Source organism: Bidens hawaiensis, unplaced genomic scaffold (genome assembly GCF_021521415.1).
Source record: "Bidens hawaiensis isolate Kalapana, Puna unplaced genomic scaffold, B.hawaiensis_p1.1 tig00018812_1, whole genome shotgun sequence".
Lineage (NCBI taxonomy): Eukaryota > Viridiplantae > Streptophyta > Magnoliopsida > Asterales > Asteraceae > Bidens > Bidens hawaiensis.
Genome location: NW_027492858.1, coordinates 152,710 through 175,528, shown reverse-complemented (window position 1 = coordinate 175,528; position 22,819 = coordinate 152,710). Strand labels below are relative to the sequence as shown.

The 22,819-nt window shown below is 34.7% G+C and overlaps 2 protein-coding genes across 3 annotated transcripts; both read right to left on the bottom strand.

Annotated features, from left to right (window-relative positions):
• Positions 1-2,066: 2,066 nt before the first annotated feature.
• On the bottom strand, positions 2,067-2,674 carry LOC143557094 (ethylene-responsive transcription factor 3-like). Its single transcript, XM_077046249.1, has one exon. It carries the CDS (start codon positions 2,672-2,674, stop codon positions 2,075-2,077), a length of 600 nt encoding a protein of 199 aa, XP_076902364.1. The 3' UTR covers positions 2,067-2,074.
• Positions 2,675-10,171: 7,497 nt separating this feature from the next.
• LOC143557093 (zinc finger CCCH domain-containing protein 3-like) lies at positions 10,172-12,718 on the bottom strand. 2 transcript variants are annotated; one of them, XM_077046247.1, is made up of 7 exons: positions 12,558-12,718; positions 12,217-12,374; positions 12,103-12,156; positions 11,806-11,922; positions 11,491-11,742; positions 11,178-11,417; positions 10,172-10,504 (listed from the first exon to the last, which is right to left on the bottom strand). In XM_077046247.1, exons 1-7 carry the CDS (start codon positions 12,634-12,636, stop codon positions 10,202-10,204), a joined length of 1,203 nt encoding a protein of 400 aa, XP_076902362.1. In that variant the 5' UTR covers positions 12,637-12,718; the 3' UTR covers positions 10,172-10,201. The 2 variants fall into 2 exon arrangements, with proteins under 2 accessions (XP_076902362.1, XP_076902363.1); XM_077046248.1 differs by having other exon boundaries at positions 12,217-12,371; positions 12,558-12,651.
• Positions 12,719-22,819: the final 10,101 nt, after the last annotated feature.

Here is a 22,819-nt window from a genome sequence, read left to right as displayed (position 1 = left end):
ACTACATTATCATCATATTATACCTGATATCTGCTCTAGCAATCTCTTAATATACTTTTATATTTAAAGAGCAATCTAGTCTGATTCTCACGCCGGAGGGTGGTCACAAGGAGGAACCCCCCCCCCCCCCTTCTCAGTGACGAGCTCACGGTGTCTGTTTTGCAGGTTATCAGAAGAACCATCTTCCAAGGGTCTAACCCCTCGTGGGAAACATCTCTCCAACCCCCAGGTTACCAGTAATCTGTCCGGGGTCCGGTTAGTGTTTCTTCAGCGGACATCCAATATTGCCGGTGCTCTTAGTTATGAATTTAAAATAACAAAAATAAAACCAATGAATCTATTTGCAAAAATCAACTATAAATGGATTGTAATGACATATTTAACTACAAACGAAGACAGTTATACTACCTTGGAAGCTGTTTTAAGTTTGTACCTATCTTTCACTTTAAACAAATTAATAATACAAACTAACAAGTAATCAGAAAAAAAAAAAAAAAAAGTTCTGTCAGTTCAAACCAACAATATATCTAATTTAATCAAAGTAAATGCACGCGGAATAGACCAAAAAAAAGGTATTTGATAATTAGAAGAAAACAACATTATTAAAAGAGACAAAGTGTGAATTATAGCTAAACCACACTAAATGTTGTTGCACAAACCCACCCACCAATCTGCCTTTGTTTCCCCATCACATTTAGGTCCCAAACCAAACCTTCACTTCCTGGGCTGGTTAGGTTACATTCTGGTCAATTTTCATATACCACGTTCAATGGCACCAATCTTAAATAAGAATATTTGTGTTTGATTAGATAATCGTTTTATACATCATGCCTTAAGCAGAACATACAAATGTTTATGCAGTTTTGCAATTTTGTAAACGTTCCCGTCTAATCATATACTTACGCTTGTTAATAATAAGCAAACCCCTTATATACAAAGGTTATATAAACAACGTTTAGGCGATTATTGCATTCTCTAAACATCCCAGCATCCCACAAGTAAATAAAATCCAAACATTCAAGACCTTTAGCTTTTATTTTGCTTTTTGACTAGTTTGCAACCATTTTACTAGGGAAATCTTCAAAATGTCCACTTTACGATTTACTTTTTCTAGTTGACCTTTTCTTTTCAATTTCTTTTTTCACCCAAATACAAGTGGAGACGATGGTGTTCCACGAATGGTGGTACATCAACATGTTTAAATCCATCTAAAACTCGCCACGTGTTCAAATTTGACAAATACCTTCAAAAGACGGTGTAACACCCTCGGATGATGGTGTTACACTATCAGAACGACGCAAACACAGGCAGGTTCGTAAATACATGAGCGAATCCGCACGTATATCCAAACATGGCAACATGTGATTAACTCTACTAGCGTCCGACGATCTAGTCAGCTCTACTTGTGTTTAAGCGAACATTTGGGAAGAAAAAAGACTGACCGAGAAATTTAAGAATCTATAGGGACATTTTCAGGATTTTCCCTTTGTGTTCAACCGAATTCAAAACAAAGATCAAGCCTTTGTCAGACCGTGTAACGCCATTGCGGGTTCGTAGATACATTATCATATCCGCTTGTATATGGAAACATGGCGACATGTGATTAGCTATGAACATCATTGTCCACCTATCTAATACCGTCGACTCCACTCGTGTTTAGGCGAACATTTTTGGGATTTTCCCTTGGTGTTCAATCGAATTCAAAACAAAGATCAAACCAATACAAGAGAAACATTTCTAGACCAATAAAATTATGCACAAAATTAAAAAAAGATTGGCACAAAAGAGAGTAGAAGACCATGAGATCAGGAAATAAAAAGATCAAGATCATCATCATCATCATCATCATCATCCAAATTGGGGATTTTTTTTTCTTCATGAATTACACATTACAACTTCATGATTCTCTGTAAAATTACCAACGATCTATACCGCAACTTCAACATCACTTGAAGCAGATTCTAGATCGCATCGTGACACCTTAAATTACACTAATCTACAAATATCATCATCATCATCATCAATCATATTCATTACAACAGACACAGACACCATCATCAATCATCATAACAACTTAAAGGCACAACGCCGTGACGTATAACTCATCATTAGGGTTAGCACAAAATCCATACTCATCAGACACCGGCGGCGGAGGCAGGTTCAGATCAAACGGCAACGGCTTCCGTGACGAAGATGACGTCAGATCCACGTCACAGTAATAGTCATCCACCACCGACGCCGACGAGTCGCAGTTACTATGGCAATCGTCATCCACCACCGGAACCGGTTTCATCAATCTGTGAACCGGATTCGCTGGCGGCCGGGTGGCGGACTCCACGGTGCTGCTCATGCCGCTCATCGTCGGCACGGGTTTGGCGTGACGTCGATCTGACGTCATCATCATATCATCGTGTGAGGAGGAGGTCAAAGGGGGGAAATTAGTCTTGGCCTTGGATCCACGGAGCGCACGTGCCGCGGAGTCGTAGGCACGTGCGGCGTTCTCGGCGGAATCAAACGTACCTAACCACACACGGGCTTTCTTCCACGGGTCACGGATCTCCGCCGCGAACCGTCCCCACGGACGCTTACGGACGCCGCGGTACCTTGGCTCGTTACCCTCCTCCGGCGCCGGTCCGATCGGGTCTCCGGTCTTCGGTCTTCCGGCTCGTCGCATGACTGGTTTCGGTAGATCTGTTTTATATGATTAGATCGTGAATATGAATATTATTGATTCATATTAGAAATCAATAATAAAATCTATCATTTTCCGATCTGGGTTTGTTTTGTTTGGCTCTCTTGATGGGTTTTTGTTTGTTGTTTCTCTCTCTAGAATTTTTTCATTTTGGTTTGGATAGTCTCCGGAATGGAGAAAAGAAAACCGGCATTATTTTTGGGTGGTGAGGTTATTTTATTTATTGTTATTGTTATTATTATTATTATTATTATTATTATTATTGTGGTGTGACGGGTGAATGGACCAAATTGCCTTTGGGTGTGTTTATATTGTTGAATTTGTTTTCTTTTCTCTTTTTATTGATTTTTTCTGGTTTGGGGTTAAGATTGTAATTTTGTTCTTATCCTTTTGCAATCCGAAGGGTCTTTTGTTTCACATTCTTGTTTTTGGTGTTGACAAAAGAAGCCCTTGTTGTTGTGTTTTATGCAAATCTTAACCCTGAATGACATATTGCGTAGTTTGAGAGAGATGTTATAGAGATGTTTTCCATAACATGGATTAGCAAATGGTATTGTGTATCAAGTTTTTAGAAAAACGGTATAGAAATTTTGGAGATCGGTACCGGCAGGTACCAATATCAGTTCTTTCCAAAATTTTGCTTGTGGTATAAGTATCAAATCGAGAATTTTCGGTACCAGTACCAAGGTTTTGAATAAATCGGGATCAGTACCATTCGGTACTAAGCACTTCCCTATTCCATAAGTTGTTTCAACATAAAAGATTTATCGAAAGATTTTAGGTTTATATTCAAACAATAATCGTATTTGTTCAAATTGAACAACAGGCAGGCTAGGGAAGTTGCTGGATCTAAGGTTCCTACTCAAACAAGCTAGGAGACGTTGGTAGCATACGGCAGTGACGACCTCCATCCCCCCCCCCCCCCCCCCCTTCTTACAGTTTTGGTTTGATATACCTTCATAATTGAAATCAGATATATCAAAACTTTTAAGATTTCTTTAGAATTTAACCATTTGATTGACTTATGAAATGATGGTTGAATTTCATAGGCTTAGGGAAGTTATAGGAACGAATTTCAGTTTAAGTTTCTTTATGACCAGCAAACGCTTTTTAACAAAATTAATTCTACTTTTGATTTCATACAAATTTTGCGAATCAAATGGGCAAAAATGCATCTAAGCTAAAAATATGTTTGAACAAAATAATTTTAACGTGCACATACAATTATACAAACGATCTTGACTTACCTAGATAATCTTGCTTCTCAAGCCATGCTATTAACTATACACATTTAGTTATACTAACAACCTTTAGAGTAACCGGTAGCCTTTATCAACACTGTTGGGTTTTTTAGTTGTTTACTTGTTCACATATGTTGGTGGAAGAAATCTAATTGGGTTTATAGGTTGAATTATACTTTAAATATTTGAATTTCATTTGTATGGAAAATCATGAAAAGAATAGTGGTTGTATGCCCTTTTGTATTTGATGATTTGCAAAGTCACCTTCAATTCTAATCAAATATTAAACATTTTATGCAAATTTTACAAAGAAATTATGTTCGGAGTTAAATTTGGAGAAAAAAGAACTTCATATCTTAGCTGGAAACAACTTTTTGACAATAAACTCAGTAACTAAGGCTATGTTTAATGATGACTACAAATTATGAGTAATTTTTTACATGTGACATCCAGTTAGCAAATGATAAATTTTTTTGTTTTATGGGTGTAATGATTTGTGGCCCCATTTTGTCATGTGACGTCCAGTCATCTTTTTTTTTATAATCAAATTAAACAAATAAAGACTCATTAAATTAAATAAATAAAATACATTAAAATTAAAAAAAGAAATACCTAAAAAAAATACATAACCAAAAAAAACCCATAAAATTTGTGCATTTCTCTACCCGTCGTTCTTCCAATAACGCAGCATCTTTAATTTGTTTGAGACGAGAAACTTGTAATCTTTTCTCATTCGTCGCAGTTCAAAGAGATCAGCAATCCAGTCGTTGGTTTCGTTGTTATGTTGGAAGGAAGGGGTACGTTCCACGTTTCGGGTTTCGAAACGAACGAACACCTCGTTTAGTCGATCGATTTCTTCGTGGGCCCCCACATCGGCTCGTGACGACGACGAACCCTCCACATTTTTCGTATTTTTTTCTTCCTCTCCCGAGGGGTCGATGCAACTCTTGTACGTCGTCGTCGTCGTCTAAATTAACCGCATCATCCTCGTCTTTGTCAACGAGGTTGTAGTTACGACCATCGGAGGGGTGTTGCGGGTGTGCTCAGATTTGTCGAAGACGAGGTCTTCGACCTTTTTGTAGCCCGGGGTGGTGTGCCGGATCGTCGAACGACCGGAACAGTGGGTGCCCCTTTCCATTTCGAGCAAACCCGAAGTTTCTCCTAAGAACTTAAATGCTTAAATGGCTTCTCTTGCGGCCCTTCCGGTTGCCCTTGAGTTCGAAAGTCGCTTAACGCTTAAGATTGGATGTTGGCGTCAATTTGCCCGCTACACCAACCGTGTTCACTCAATCAGTTGTATATCCCAACATATTTTTGCAATTCTTGATTCGCCTTCCAATTGGCTTGAACTGCTTCTTTATCCCAGAATTCTTCCGGTTTGCCCGTTAGCTTGAGCCAAGCTTCAAATATTGTCATCTAAAATATACCTGCAGTTTGAAAATTTGTTATGATTAAAATTATTTTCACAATTAATATTATTTTTAAATGAATATTAAATAAAGTTAAATAAATACTTAATATTAATAACTTACCAACATCGGGATCCTCCGAAATGGCGATCCAAGCTTTTGTTAGAGCTAGTTCATCCTCCTCCGTCCATGGCTTGTATTGCTCACACGGGGCCGCCGGCTGCACCGGTTGCTTCTTTTTTGTGTTTACGGGCCACCTTTTGGGTTGAGCCGGAGGTCCGTGTCGTTTGAGTCTCCGGCACTAGGCCTGTAAACGAACCGGACGTTCGGTGAACTATCGTGAACCGTTCGGCGGGAAGTTCGTTTATGTTCGTTTATTTAATAAAGGAACGAACATGAACAAAAAATTTGTGTTCGTTTAATTAAACGAACGAACATGAACACATGTTTCGTTCGTTCATTTATGTTCATGAACGTTCGTTTATGTCTGTTTATTTATGTTTGTTTATGTATTAATTGAACATAATTAAATATTATCTGGATAGATCATTTATATTTGCTTATTTGTGTTCATTTAAGTGTTTCCGTATAAGTTCGTTTATATTTGTGTTCATTTACATTTGTTCATACATGTTCATTTATCTTTGTTCAGATATGTTCGTTTGGATTTTAAACAAACGAACGCAAATGTCCATTTTTAAATAAACGAGCATGAACATAAATATTTGTTCAATTAAGTGTCTGTGTTCTTTTAAAGTTAAATTAACGAACACGAGCACGCTCTTGTTTGCGTTCATTCGATTCATTAACCGGTTTTCATTATTCACATTGATGAATACATAGATCTCAATCTCTAGGCTCTGCCGATTTTATTTATGTTCGTGAACCGTTCGTGAACACATTAATTTCCTTAATGAATGAACACGAACATAAAATCTCGTTCGGTAAGTGTTCGTAAACCGTTCGTGAATACATTATTTGCTTAACAAACGAACATGAACAAAGCCTTGTTCGTGTTCGTTCGGTTCATTTACAGCTCTATCCGGCACCGTCACCGGCTTCGGTTGGGTAGACCCGAACACCGACATGGGGTTTTGGGGGCCGAGAAAGTTGGCGTACATGCTTAAGTTCGGGTCGGGATAAGGAAATTGATAGTTTAGGTTTGGTTAGTTTTTGGTGTTCGTGAACCATGGAAAGTTTACGCTCGGTTGGCTTGGTTGGTTTGGCGGAGCATGGAATTGCCCAAAGGCGGGGAATGGATGGTTCGGGTTGTTTCTATGATTCATTTGTGTAGGTTTTTTTTGAAGAGATGTATTTTTGTATGAAATATTGATGTTGTTGGAGATGAAGTTGGAGAAAAAGAGGATATATGTATATATATTGTTTCTTTTTGGTTTTGTTTTTTTTAATCTGTGACCATTCTCAACAATATAATAATAATAATAATAATAATAATATTCAGACAATGCCGGCGACAAAAACACATCCCCCCTTATCGCCCCTTGTATCGCGCACGCATTAGGGGGGGGGGGGTTTCTTTTGGATATTGCACAAAAACACCTATTTTTCTCACCCATTACACACGGTCTAACACTAACACTAATGGTTGTCTATTGATTAGTTGTAAGTATATTATATGTTTTATTATCTTGATTTCAATATCATATATTGTCACAATCATGTAATCAAAGGCTTCTTTATTTCTATTAGTCAAACTAAAAGCAAGTTCATAAAGATTATAAGATGAAGAAGACGAATAGGGATGACACCCTAAAAAAGATTAACGACTATATTGTTGATTGTTGTGTTTTAATAACCAATCAAGACTCCTTTTGTAGCCCCAACCATATGATCAATTCCCGACCATTGGAAGCGTTGATTGAAAGCAACGAACAGACCTAAACTAGCCAACGAACCAGGAAGACTAGCCTATAAATCCGGTTTGATAAGCCTATGAAGAGAAGGGGGTCGTCGAATGAATAGCCCAAACATGAGAAATAAAACAAAAATAACATTATAAATAAATATAGGTTGGACGATTAAAATGAAAATTAGAGGATAATTTTAACATATATACATTCCAAAATACTCTAAAAATCAGGGGCGGATCCAGTGTTTAACCAGGGGGAGCGCTGGCATCCACTCAAATCTATAGTTTTCTTTATAAACTTGTAATATGTTAGGTCTAAAGACCCAAGTGCCCCATCCAAAAAAATTTTAGTGACCCACTCATAATTTTTTTAGTGCCCCAAACTTTTTAAGCCCAAATTTAATTTTGTTATAAATAATAATAATTAAGCCCATATTACTTAATTGTTCTAACCACTTTAATTGGAAATTTGGAATGAGTGAGAGACGAACAGATTAGGGTGCCGGCGGGTTCACATGTGAGTGACGTCTCGGATCTGGTTTATTTGTAAATTGTGATTTTGAATTCTTGATTTTATTCTAACATAAAACAAACATTCATGGTTCATGGTTCATCACTTGTTAATTTATTTCTTTTGTATTTGAACGCATGTCCAGTAATTCGTTTCGATCTTCTGTTTAAAAAAATAACGCCCTGTTCTTCAAATTCAACAGACATGTGATCTTTGTTGTCATGCGGTGAATGATTATTTGGTTTCTAGCTTTCAAATTTATTCATTCTATGATTGTACCGTTTATTATTATTGCTTTTTTAGAGTTCCACACTATTTAACTTTGTAATCCATTTTATTTGTACAATAAGAGCTTTTAGCTATGACAACTATGGAAAGATTTCTGTCTCTGAAACGAAAAACACTATCTGTCGGACCAAGTTTAGTTGATCTAGATAATCTTCTGTGGGGTCTTGTCGTTAGAAAAAAAATTTAGATTATCATCCTAACCAAAGAGACGTGATACGGGATATGGAGAAAGTATTGGCTTAATGGACCTTTAAGTGTTACGAATGTAGTCGTAATTGACCATTTAAGTGTTACGAATGAAACTGTAATTGACCGTTTTCAAAAGATGTAATCACGTAGAGGACAATTGTAATATGTATTTTGTTTATCTTTAATAAAATTTATTGTTTACATATCTATATGTAGTTTTTTTTTTAATGTAAATTTTTACCCGACCCATTTTAGTTTACCCGACCCAAATTGACAGGTTCTAGGTTGAACTTTTTTTTGACACCCACTAGCTAAATTTTCTGGATCCGTCACTGCTAAAAATGATGATCATGGAGAATATTAGCGTTCACACCATAAAGTCTTAGATGAGGCAAATCTCAAAACGAGTTATAGTGTGGAAACAACCAACAACCTTATACTTTTAGATACTATACTAACACTTGAGACATTAATGTTTAACGTAGGGTATTCATGGCCTATATTTTTATTTGAACGGCCAACAAACATAGAATGTCTAGCCATTTTGTACGGAGTGACTCAATGGCAAAATGCCACCGCCAGCTGGCCCAACCTTGCCGTACGGAGCCCTTAAGCGCCTCCAAGTTATCTTCAATTTCGGGGAAAACCCACCACCCGAAGGCCTACTGGTAGTAAAACCCGGTTACTCTCATGATCAAACTAAAAATCACAAAGATCTCAGTCTTCCTTCATAGAACCACCCATACCTCCCAAAAGGTTGTAAGTGAGAATTGAACTTGAGTCTCCACCGAGAAACCAAACTCCCTACCACTACACCACATTGAATGAATAATCATGGGCCAACATAACATGGATTAAGCTTTAAAGAAATTTTAAATAAAAATTTAAAGTGTATGTCTAAGATAATGTAATTAGATCCGCATCATATAAGACACAGGAGATGTGATGACCAAACCTTAAAAGGCCAATACCCTCCCCAATATAAGCGTTCCTTTTATTTTTATAAAACTTTTGAGGTTTATATAACAAAAAAAGAAAAAAATAGATAGGCGATAGAAATATGTCACCACCACAATAACACAATAATGTATAGTGATTCAAGTAAATGTTCATATTTTCACTTTACGTCCGCCTTTTAATTTATTGCCTTTACCTCATGTTTTAACTTTTAAACACAAGACAAAACATTTTCTATTTAGAAACATTTTCTATTTGGGCGAACAGGAAAAAATAATTGACTAAAACCCAATTGATCAAATATATTTCATTACGAGAAAAAGGCTTTGTTTTATTTCGAGTTTAATTAACACTCATTTAACTTATTTTCAATTTTAAAAACTTTTCATAGGAGAAAAGTTTATTTGTAAAAAGAACACCATTTTTATAGGAACGTAGGTTTGATAAAAATATTGTTGTTTATAACCACTTGGTTTGAACTGATTCAAGTGTGAGTATACAGTCCTTCAGTTTTTGCAATATATTGTGTTCGCCGTCCGACAATTTTTTAAAAGTAATTGTGCTTTATTTATTTATTATTTTTTTTTTGCCTTGGGTCGATCCAAGATTGGATTCGATGTCAATCATTGATGGACTGACTCAATCATACGACTTTGCTTGCAAGTTGCAACTCAGATCAAGGCTCGAAAACACTTGTCCAACCGAACAGGAGCCATCAGTTAACCTTGGACTTAAAAATTACTAGTACTCAAAAATCAAAAGAAACAAAAGTTTCAATAGTATTATTAAGCAAGTACAGCGCAATTGTATAAGTGCATCCATCATCTAGAAGTAAAAAGATATTCAAAAACAGGCATCACGACACCACTCACAACATTACCAAAAATCATCCACAGAAACAAAACCAAAACAGTTTATACCGAATATAATGGTATAACAATCGCAGCAAAATTCAAAACAACATCCATCACCTGCCTTTTATTCAGAACCAAAAACAAAATCTCTCTCCTCTTAAAAACACCACTAAATCACATATGATCAGGTTCATTCAGAATGTGGAAGGGTGGCACCATTTTCATGCTCATGCTCATGATCGTGTTGAAGCGAAGGGGACCGCGAGCGTGACTCTCCTCCTGGTGTTTTAGAACCACCTGCATTTTTTGATGATTTTGAAGGGGATGACACGGAAGAATGGTGCGCGTGGAACATGGATGGATCAATGATGGACATGGTAGGCAGAGTCATGCCATAGTTGTACGAATATCCCATCAAAGGGTGATCATATTTACAAGTTGGCCCATACTTGCAGAGTCCATAAAGACTGTAATATGAACACACCGCTTGCCCCTGCATTTTGAGACCTTGTGTCAGTATGGTTCGGTAACGGGGTAGAGACATGCCAGGTCATGTAGGGTTGACCCGCAGCCATCTGTTTGTCCACTTTAAAAGTTTGGGAAAATTTCACATAATAGTAACCAACTTCACCATGTGTAATATTAAATCACTTAAAAAATTGTTTCTCTAGAGTCTAGTCACTCAACTTTCATTAGTTGTGATAATCTTGTATAACTTTTTTATAGATGTGAAGTTTTTTAAAATCGACTGAGGCAAATGAAACATATATGTATCTTGATTACTAATTAGTGATTATCTAGCAACAAACTAACAATTAACTTGAAGTAGAAGGTGATAGCGAAGAAAAAGATTTTACAAAATAATAACCAAGTTTCGTAATTGATTATTTAAGTCAAATTGGAAAAAGTAATCACTAAATAGTAATCAAGATTCTTGTAAGTTTCGCTTTCCTTACTTAATTTTAAGAAATTTAATATATATAAAACTATACCAATATTGGAACATCTACTGAAAGTTAAGTGACTTTGAAGGAACCAAAAAAAAAACTTGTGAGTGACCAGTTAGACAAATACAAAACAGCCCAAATAGCACATTTGCAAGTCGAAAGTGGAACCTCTAATAAAACACCATGTGTTTAACAACTAACACGAATTGAGTAGCTTACGGGTCTCAGAGGGAGGCCCAGTGGGCCCAGGGGACTAGCAGCCATTTGAGCTATCTTTTCTTTCGGATGATGATACTTACAGTCCGACCCGTATTTGCAGCTTCCAGTGTTCATAAAATAACGACATTCCGGCTCACCGGGCCGCTCAGGCAGATTAGAACCAGTTGCTAAAGTATCGCCCTGGTCAATTGAAACCGAACCACCAAACACACTTGGTGAGGTCACCGGGCTCAAACTTCCCTACAAAAATAACGCCATCATAATAACCACCACATCATTTAATTTATTGATTAGGGTTTAATGATATGCTTACCACATAAGTGCTCCAACCTGGTGTGGGCCCAATAGTTTGAGAGTTAGGAAGCATAACTGGTAAGTAAGTTTGAGGATCAGAAACATATGCTGGTCTAGGTAACGACCAACCGGAAGCACCGGACGAAGGTGCATGGGTTGATGAATACGGTACACCTCCGCCATCCATTGACGGTTGCGGGTGATGGAACTTGCATGAAACTCCAAATTTACACGATCCAGTTCGTAAGTAATGAGGACACGCCTTCTCTTCCTATTAATTTAACATTAATAAAACATTGTTTGAAACGAGTGGTTACTAAAACACAAATAATACCTGTCGCATAGGTAGCCCGACCATGTTTAGCACAACCGGTCCAGCACCGTGCCTATCACGGGGATGATTGTATTTGCATGTTGATCCATATTTGCAAGTACCCGTCTTCAGATAATACTGACAATGATTTAAAAAAAAAAGTTAACTTTTTTAATGATCTTGATGCGTATACTCTATCTTTTAAGGAAAAATGTAAACTTTATTATCTATTTCAACTAAAGTTGAGATTTTGTAAACAAGATTTAACCTATTTCATAAAGATCACAACAAAATCCACAAAAGATATGAAGAACTTACAACACAATCCGGCTCTCCAACTCGTTCCGGAAGCTCACCTCCGTTTTGATTAGCCTATAAAATGATAAAAGTTACAAACTTTATGCATAAAACTATGAAAACTACTATCTTTACCTGCACAATGTGGGTTGGATGATTAAACCTACAACTATTTCCATAACCGCACATGCCGGTCCTTATATAAAATATACAATCGGGTTCACCGGGACGGTCCGGATAGCCCGCCACCTCTTCTTTCCCATCTGTTTGAATCCTCAATCTCCTTACAGCTTCTAAAATTCAACAACTTTTAATCAAATTTCAATCAATAGTCAAAATCATCGGTCGGACAATTAAAATCCACACACAACGCAGATAAACAGAGCAAAATTCAACAAATGAATCAAATTGAAACAGAGTAACATTAATTACACACAAAACTTAAAACTTGCTTCACAATTAAGCAAAAATTGTACCTTCAATGTTATTAACAGACGGATTTGAAGACGAATTGGGTACACCACCATTCCTCTGAACACGCCGATTATCCGGCATACCAATTTATTTTTATAATTATTACAACCCAGATTCAAATTGTACAATTTAATAAAAATCCCCTGTTTTCCCCTGTTTTTCCTTTATTAAATTAATCAACCCCAGATGCTCAAGACTCAATATTTATTCAAAAAGATTGAAAACCCACGAATATTATGATCAAATTCACCGACCCTTTGAAGAAGAAGAGCTAAAATTGATGTTTGCTGATGATGATCAAGTGTTGAGAAATGAAAGAAACCCTAGAAATTTGATGAATGAATGAATGAATATGATCCATGAATGTGGTGAATAATAATATTCTTTGTTTCTTCACTTTTTCTTTCTATTTGGGTAATTTTCCACACTTTCTCTCTCTAAAATTTTTCTTTCCTGATGATTTTTAGTTTCGGGTCTCCTCGAACAAGAATTTTGATTTTCATTAATAATATTATTATTATTATTATTTTTAATATAAAATAAACAAATTAATGTTTTTGGACTCGTGTACGAATGGGAAATATATTGTCGAGTGTCAGTTGACTAAACAGTCCTGTGAATCTAGAAGATTGGGGGTGGTACTCGAGGGTAGTTTGGTAAATTCAGGTGGGTGAATATGAATACTATACGGTGGGTGGTTTCGGAAATACTGAGAATATTTTGTCTTGTAGAAAATCGTCGCCGTTGAAAGGGCGGGAAAGTGGGTGGCGTGGAGGAGAAGGCTAGTGATCCTGGCCGTTGAGGTGTAATGGGGACAGGTGTCAGGAGATTAGTGATTTTAAAGGGTTAGGATACGTGTTGGCAGTCTGGTTTGTTGATGGGAAAGTGGTTGGAATAAAATAGTAATTGTTTTCTTGTACAAGTTTAATAAATGCTACATGAAGTGAGATGTTTTCAAAATACCAAATTTTATTAATATTTTTTTAAACGATTAACGAAAAAGGTTTGACTACCCGAGATAATCCTACGGAAGGAGGCTACATACGTCCGCGATCAAAGATCGACCATCTTCTAGCCTGAAAAAGCCCACCATCCGAAAACCTACTATGATAAAACCCGATTAGAATCGGATTCAAACCTGAGAGTTGCTGCCTCTATATCCCCAACACTTCCCATTTAATGTCAGTTGACAAAATACCAAAATTTATGGGTGTATCAAGAGAATTGTTATTTTTTATAATGGGAGTAAGGAATTATTACTTTGACTTTTAGAAAGGAGTTAGGGAAAAAAAGGTAAGTTAAAGAAAGGCTTGGAAAGTGGAAACTATATATCTTGATTTTCTGTTGTTTACCACCTGGTTTTCTTATAGGCATTGATGTTTTAGTTTTTATATTTCTATAACGGATCAGGTAGGTAACAAACAACTTGATTATTATTTATTTTGGTTATAGAAAAGGATGCTTTGATTAACTATGGATTCTGAGCTAGTCTGGTCATTCGCAAGTGAAGGTGTAAATGAACAATCTCCTCGTTCTTTTTTTGTGCTCTACTATTGATAGATGATTCAAAGTCTGTCTACTCTATTTTAGCGTCATGCGGGCCATGATTGTCCTCAAGGACGTCGGTCGTATATGACTTTGATTCAAAATCGTTTAACCTAATAAGCTGGATCACATTTTACTATTTGTATACATACTTATGAGAATATGTCAAATGGACAATTTTGTTAGGATGAAGTCTAGTGTTTACTCAACAAAAGGTTTTGTAGGATAGATAAGTCTGGATTTTAAAAACCTCCTTATATGGTAATTGATGTGATTGTAAATAAAAAGTTGTGTGATGTTGAATGAAATCAATATCAAGATTGTCGAGTTGTGATTCAAATATAGGGTGAAGCATAAATAGACTTGTAGGCTTTTATGCAAAGTTAAATGTAACCACTAATTAGTTAAATAATTATTGTGTGCTTTTTATTTTCATAAAGCGCATTTGATTTTATTACTTTCAAAGTTTTATATTTATGTGGTTTTAGTGATAGCTTGTGTACTTGTGTCTAGGGTATCATTTTCATAGGAGAAGAAGGTAATAAGGGATGATATAGAGCAACACGATGATAGAAAAATAGAAGGCGAGCGTTTATCGGGGATCAAACTTTTTACGGAAGCGATCCTTTATTATTATTTTTTTAACAATTGAAAAAATCTATTCATGTAAGGCATATTTAAGATTTGTAAGAGTATCCACAACAAGCAATACATGGGTTGTTCTTGGGATCATGAATACTCTCATGATATTGCTTTGTCAAATTTGGCTACGAAGCAGGCGTATGTGATTACGAACACAGACAAACGAATTAAGGTACTTTGTTTTTTTGTTGTGGCATATGTTCATGGGATTTTCTGTTTAAATGTCTGTGCTTATAAATGAAAGTTGAGGGACATAATTTCCATCAAATTTAAGAAAAATTTTAATTTAAAATCAATCTAATAAGAAGATCCAACTCAATGGTAGATATACTTAGAAAAAAAAGTCTAAATCATATGTCGGATTTTAATTAATTAAATTATAGTTTTAGGTTTGATGGATTAAGCCTTCGTGTCATTTTCTTCTAAACTTTATATTCATGGTTTGAAGTGTCTGTATATAGGTTGAAATTATCTTTTTTATTAAATCTAACAAATTGATTCACATTTTGCTTGGTTTGAAACAAGTTTGAAGACTTTATCTAACAAACAACACATTAAATATTAATAAACATAGCATTTCAGATATTGCCTTTAATAATGTAAGAAAAGTAACGTATAAAATATGACACTTTAACCATACAATATACTAATATTAAGAACAAGTCTAGATATGACTCCATAAGAGGAATATGACTTCGTATTAAAGCTTCATGACTTTGCAAAGATTATAATGGGAACTTTTTTAAATAACTCATTTTATGGTTTATAAAACAAAATCATTCCTAAAAAAACTTAATTAGTGCGTCTCAAATTAAATCATAAGTGCCCCGAAGTGGCTCCCTTGATGGTGATTTATTTTATTTATTTATTTATTTTGAGGCAAGAAGGAGCAGATTTAAATTTAAAATTAACTGAAAAATAATAAACAACATAAACAAACAAGAAAATATACAGATTTATATATAAAAAAACAAACATATATATAATTCAAATTTAGATATGCAACTTTCGGTTCAAAAGTTATATATTATCAGTAAAGAACCACCTGCGAATTTTTAACCGACTCGTTAGATAGAGAGTCAACTCTTAGACCGGTTGATATTTTGGTATATTAATGGATAAGACGGAACACACACATGTGTAGATCTGGCAGGGATTTCTCTCCTTGTGGGCTTGGGTAGTAATGTTTTCACGATAAAAGTTGCTTTACACAAAGTGACCAAACACGAGAAAACAAGTCTTGACAACCAACTTGTGTTTATAACTTCGTATGTATACTTTTGGTTTTTTAACGACCGAGATTATGGAGCTAGTTAAACGTATCTAACAGACCATAAATAGTAATATTACGACCTCACGGTATATGAATGTTAGTTTTAAGGAAGTTAGTTTTGAATTGGTGATTCAAAAGTTCAAATTCCAAGTTTTGGAATATATTTTTGTAGAAAATTAAACACCCACCAATTGGAATCTAAAGAATACAAAAGTGGGTGAAGATACAATAAAGGAGGATACCCAAAATAGGCCTGCACCAAAGTCCCAAGTTTGGGTTCAGACCAACTTTGAATGCACAACAAAAGATTGGCAAGTGGGAGTGGGCCCCACCGCTAGATTTAGTCAAACGTCCAGCCAATTAGATGAGGCAACGTGGATACTCATTCCACAAATATACGTAGCAATTAATAAAAGAATAAATAAAGGCCAACTTTAGCGTTGAATGGTGGACTAATAACTCGCATCCAATAACTTTGCAGTTCGCAGATTGCAGGTTCTTGTTTTAGTTTTACTATTTTCAAATTGCATTTATTTTTTGAAAGGCATTTTTAATTTCATTTACTTTATTTTATTTAAAGAAAAGAATTATCTCGCATATATTTATATAGATACTGGTTTGAGTCCAGTGCATAATACGGGTAATCGATGAAATAAATACTATTTGATATAAAAGCAAAATAAAAAAAAAAGTGAATAATAAACTTATCAGATATTATTAAGAGAATGACGTTGTGTATTATTAATTAAAACAATCTAAAAAGAAACAATGCACGTTATTATATTGGGAAAATTCTCAAAATAGCCCCTTTTATAGAGAGAGTCCACAAAATAGTATTTTTCCTCAAAATTATTTAGAATTTGGACTGTCAAGACGCATTGGAAAAAGATAAAATAAAGAGGGAGCAGGCCAAATTTCAAAGAAAAGTTAAGTAGGAGACGAGATTTGGGGAAATAATAAAGGTAAAGTCCAAATTTTTTTGTAATCTTGGAGCAAAAGTTCAGATTTTTTCAAAACTTAACTGTCTTGAGAGACTGTTTTTTTATATTTCATACATTTCCTGTCTATATTTTCAAATTCTTGAAAAAAGAGGTTTTAAAATCTCGTCTTGAGAGACGAGATTCTACCACTACCACCACCACCCACCATTCGTTTTCTACCACCACCACTACTGCCACCACCCACCACCACCATCCACCCCACCACCCACCCACCGTCCGCCACCATCATCCGTCACCACCCACCACCACCGTCCTCCACCACCACTGTCTTCTCCATCATCTTCATTTTCTTCTTCGATGATGATGATGATCATCACCTTCTTCATCTTCATCTTACCGTCGGGTGGTAGACGGTGGTGATGATAGATGGTGTTGGCGGACGATGGGTGGGTGGTGGTGGTGGGTGGTGACGGTAGTGGTGGTGGTAGAAGGCGAACAGTGGGTGGTGGTGGTGGTGGTGGAATCTCGTCTCTCAAGACGAGATTTCAAAATCTCTTTTTCCAAGAATTTGAAACTATGGATGGTAAAGGTAGGAAACATAAAAAACAGTCTCTCAAGACGGTATTTGAGAAAAAAAGTTTTGGAAAAATTTGAACTTTTGTTCCAAGATTTCAAAAAAATTTGGACTTTACATTCATTATTTCCCCAAATCCCGTCTCCTCCCTAACTTTCATTCGAAATTTGGCCTGCTCCCTCTTTATTTTTATCTTTTCCCAATGCGTCTTGACTTTTGACAGTCTAAATTCTAAAATATTTTGAGGAAAAAGGACTATTTTGGGGACTCTCTTTCTAAAACGGGCTATTTTTGGTATTTTCCCTATTATATTTGTTGTTGTTTTGGTTAGTGTACTACAAGGGGTTTCAAGATATTATAACACTAGCTTTTGAATCCGTGTATTACACGGGTTTTATAAAACGATAAAGATAAATAAGGTATGTTATTTCAGTTGTGATTCTCAAAATACTTGTGAATTAAATTAATGTAGACTTAATGAAAAAAAAAAACAGGGTTAATGAAAAGCACTAAAATAGCATGATTTTGGAAACACCAGGTGTTGATTTGCAAGAAATTTAAAAAAAGATATTAAAGTTGTGTAGTTTGTCAAACCTTAGGTATGAAAATGACACTTGATTTAATAATGAATATAATCCACACTATGTTATAACCCATTTGACAAAATGGTTTTGAATCATGACACATGAGTAGCTAGAATGAATGAGATAAGAGATTAGAAATTAAGTGAAATATAGGCTTGACACCTAAGCTTTAATATTTTTTTTATTAGTATTGTAAGATAAGATATAACATTTAAAATTAAAAATTGATAAATGAAGACTATAAAATAGCAATAATATCATATATTATTAGTAAGTTATATATTTTACATTACAATTGTAAAAGTAAAAAAAAAGTAAACACTACTTTAATATATCACAAATTAGTAATAGCTTATTTGTAACAATATTTGATGTTTTGTTGGTTAGCATTGGCTATCATAAATCTGAAAATAGTATTTATTAATTACCAATTTATAATAAATAGTAACAAGCTTTTATGGATTTAGTTGATTTTAAATTATTAATGTGGGAATGACAAGTGACAAAATGTAACATCTCAGATTTTTCGTATTTGTATTCGTTTAAGTTTAAATCGATTCGGGAACGTAATTTGGATCTTCCAAATTATTTAAAACTTGTTTTTATTGATATTTAACTTGGTTTAACTTTTTTTATAATTTCATAACTTTCAATTAAGCCAAATAGCCCTTAGAAACCTTTAAAATCGCTTAAAACGGCTAAAAATCGCATTTTCGGGAATTATAGGGACTAGTTTTGCCAATTCTTTCTTATTTTTGATTAAATTAACAAAACTTAAACTCCTAGAAATGTTATAGCTGGTCCAATTTCATTTTCTTGGTGTCCAAGCCAAATTTTGTTAGTTATTGTACTAGAGTTTCTCATTAAATAGCTTATTTTGTTTCCTAATTTGTTTTTAGCATCCAAATCGTTTATTTTTGGCATAAATCGGGTAAATTAAGGTCTAAGAAAAGGATTATAACTGAAATACGAGTCCATATTCTTAAATTACTGATAAATCACGAAATCTTTGATATATTACATCGATTTTCTCATTAAATTCGTATTTTGTTACTTAAACGAGTAAATCTTCTAAATATAGTTCGTTTTTGTAATCTCTATATAAACACATCATAATTCTCTACCGAAAACCTGTATCCTAACCCTAAAGAGACCTCCTAGCCATCACCTACCTCTGAACATCACCAAATCCTTCGGTTTTTGCTTATTCGTTGAAGATACAATGCCTGTTCGTTTGACTTTGCATGCATATGGACCTTTGACTCATCATATCTCTTGATTCTTTCACTTTCCGGGTAAGTTGTAAACATAGGAATCATTCATATACATTCCCTAATCAATAACCTTCAATTAATTTTGGTGGTTGAAGGGTGTTGACTGGTCAAATCATTTAAACTCGTTTAAGGGCATAATAGTCAACAAGTTTGACTGAACGTTTTCTCATACTTCTGGTCGGATTCAACGTTAGATCCAGGAGACTTTTATTCTCGTAACGTAATTTTAAGGCTACTACCCAAAACCCGACTTCCGACTCGCTGTTTGGATTCTGGTCAGTACCAACTCGCTTAAATCTTAAAACAAACATAACTTGAGTTCTAAGCATCCGCTTGGATTGATTCCAGCGGCCACGAGTTTGTTTTTATTTATATTATCATATCCTAAAATCTCAGATTCTGAATTATATATATCGTTTGACATGTAGTGAACGACTCGCTTATTCGTTAGCATGTTTAATCGCATTTAGTAATCGCTTAAGGTGAGTTTATCATTCCCCTATTTTACAACTTTTCTAAATGTTTTGGGGACATATGCGTACGTATCCGTATTTCATACTATATATATATTCAAACAAATGCATACGTGTTATTGTGAGTGATTTAATCAAACATGCGTGCTACTTGCTTACTTGTGTTACCATTCAATCAATCGTATATTGGGATTACTATTCAATCAATCATATAGCAGGTGTTCCTTCTGGTGACCAACGCCCGATTCGCTTGGCAACGGTCTACATCTTGTTATGGTTTGATTACATTTACCGCACTTATCATGTTATGCTTATGTATATTGTTGTGTCAAAACTGGTGATATTCTCACTCAACTTTATGTTGACAAACTCTATTTTATACGCATATGCAGGTTGGTTGTATTGAAGATTGAAGTTTGGACACGTAGACAAGACCTTAGGTTATAATCAAGATAATCATTATTTGAGCTTATATTCATGTATTTAAATTATTTGTTGTACTTGAATAATGTGTGTATACTTTGAATAAAATAATTAATTAGATTTTGTCACTTATATTTATAATAGTATCTTTGAGCTGTGAGCAATCGGATCACGCTCCGGCATTTCCGACTTAGGTCGGGGTGTGACACAAAACATTGTAAATTTTTATTAAAGAGTATTGATATTGATTTATATATACGTATGTATATTTTATATATACGTATATAAATATTATTTTCATTCATGATAGCACAAAGTGTGAAAAATGCAAAACATATGCAAGTGACTCATCCTTTTAATTATGAACTAGTATTAAGCCCCCCCCCCCCCCCGCTAACCACGCACGCTTTGCGGCGTGGGTGTGAAACCCTGTCAAGCAGCATCAATGTCACTCCGCCGCTAGCGACCACCAACACTGAAAAAGCTCACAAAATGAAACACTAAAACTGAACGTAAAAACGTTGAACCATGCATGCTTGTTACCCCTATTAATGCTGGAAAACTAGACCGAAATTTAAAACACAACACACCATTGACGAGAAAAAATAAAGGTAAAAACGTTGAACCACATATGCACATTGCAACATGTGTTAACTCGAAAAATTTACAACGAAACATAAAACGAAAAATTTATAAAAGTTGAAAAGTATACGAGTCAAAGTTGAAAGCGAAAAAAGTATTGGGGTTAAATGTATAAGAGCATTCTCATCCCACCCCTCAAAGTTGAAAGCGAAAAAAGTATTCAGGGTGTTGTGAGTGAAGAGTTTTTATATTTTAGAGAAAGTAGTGATTTTTTTATATATTTGAAAAGTTACTGTTCATCCCCTATAATTTTTTAATATATTTTGAGAGTGGTTGTGAGTGAAGGAAAGAGTAAAGGTAATGATAAAATGTATAAAAAGTATTATTTAATTGAAACAGAGAGAGAAAATGTAGTGAGTTTTAGTGTAATTTTTGATTTAAAGATAAAGGGTGGGATGAGAATGCTCTAAGATGAAAACTAGTAGGATTAAAAGTAAATAAAATAAAAAGCAAAGTAATGTATGTCCTTTTAAGGCATGAGGTACAAGCCTTATTGCATAACTAAGTTGAAGATTGTAATAATATAATAATCGACCATTTTGTCATCTAGTTTTGGCCATCAGCATAAAGGTGCCGCTTATTTTTCAAATTAAGGTATGCGTTGACTCTTTTGCATGTGTCGTGCAATCTGCACACTACGTGCATACATTGCCATTTGCAGGCTGTTTGTTTTTTTGAAGATGTTTCATTAAAAAAAAACGTCTGTACAAACTCTTCTTGGTGCAAACTTGGCCCATGCACTTATAAGACCTTCTAAGGTCTACTGTGGGTTGAACACCATCCTTACCAACACCCACTGTGTAACATCGTCGATTTGGGATCCTAAAAACCCGGCCCTGTTAGATTTTATTTTATTATTCAGACTATTGATGTTTAGTCAAATCAATAAATTTATTGTTTTATTTAGTCTTTTAACCATTTCTCGTCGCCCGGATTAGTTTCGTTTATTTTATAAAATGTTATAACTATCAATAATGTGCAAAATCTACCCTTAACCATGTTCTATCCTAAATTGATTCACCAGCCAAAGCCTAGGGACTAACTCTCAAGTTCGAAACTGGTTTCCCACGATGATGGGGTTCCTCATTGATGGTGTTCTTGGTGAGTCAGACTTGTAGCGTCAAATCAGTATGGAAGATTGACATCCCGTCTTAGAAAGGCTCATCCTAATATTGAGGATGGTTCCAAACGCAATTAAAAAAAGAGTAAATGTTAATTGACAATTTTGAAATGGGGCATTTACATATACCCCCCTCCTAAGACCGTTAATTACATGTATCCCCAACCTAAAAAAGTCAATTACATATTTTCCCTCATTAAAAACCATTAATTACATATTTTCCCAAATTAACAAATCACTTACATATCTCCCATTCCTATTACACATATATTACATATTTATCTATTTCATTAAATATAACTTTTTAAATGACTATTTTACCCTTATTCTTAACATTTTTTTACATGTCTTATTAAATGACTATTTTACTCTTATTCTTAACATTTTTTTTTACATATTTTGCTTCTAAAACATATATACATATTTATCCATTTTTTTAAATTAACTTATTGAATTAATATTTTACACTTAAATTTACTAAAATATTTTTACCAGTGTCAGACGTGTTATCCCGTGTCAGACGCGTTAACCGGCTTCGAACGCATTAACCAACTTCAGACGCGTAACGCGTCTAACGCTGGTTAACATGTTTGACATCGGTAAAAATATTTAGTAAAAAAAGTTATTCAATAAGTTAATTTTAAAGAAATAAATAACTATGTGCATATGTTTTCAGAAGAGTAAATATTTAAAATCTTTTATTAAGAATAAGGTTAAAATAGTCATTTAATAAAATGGATATATATGTAATATATATGTTTTAAAAGGGGAAA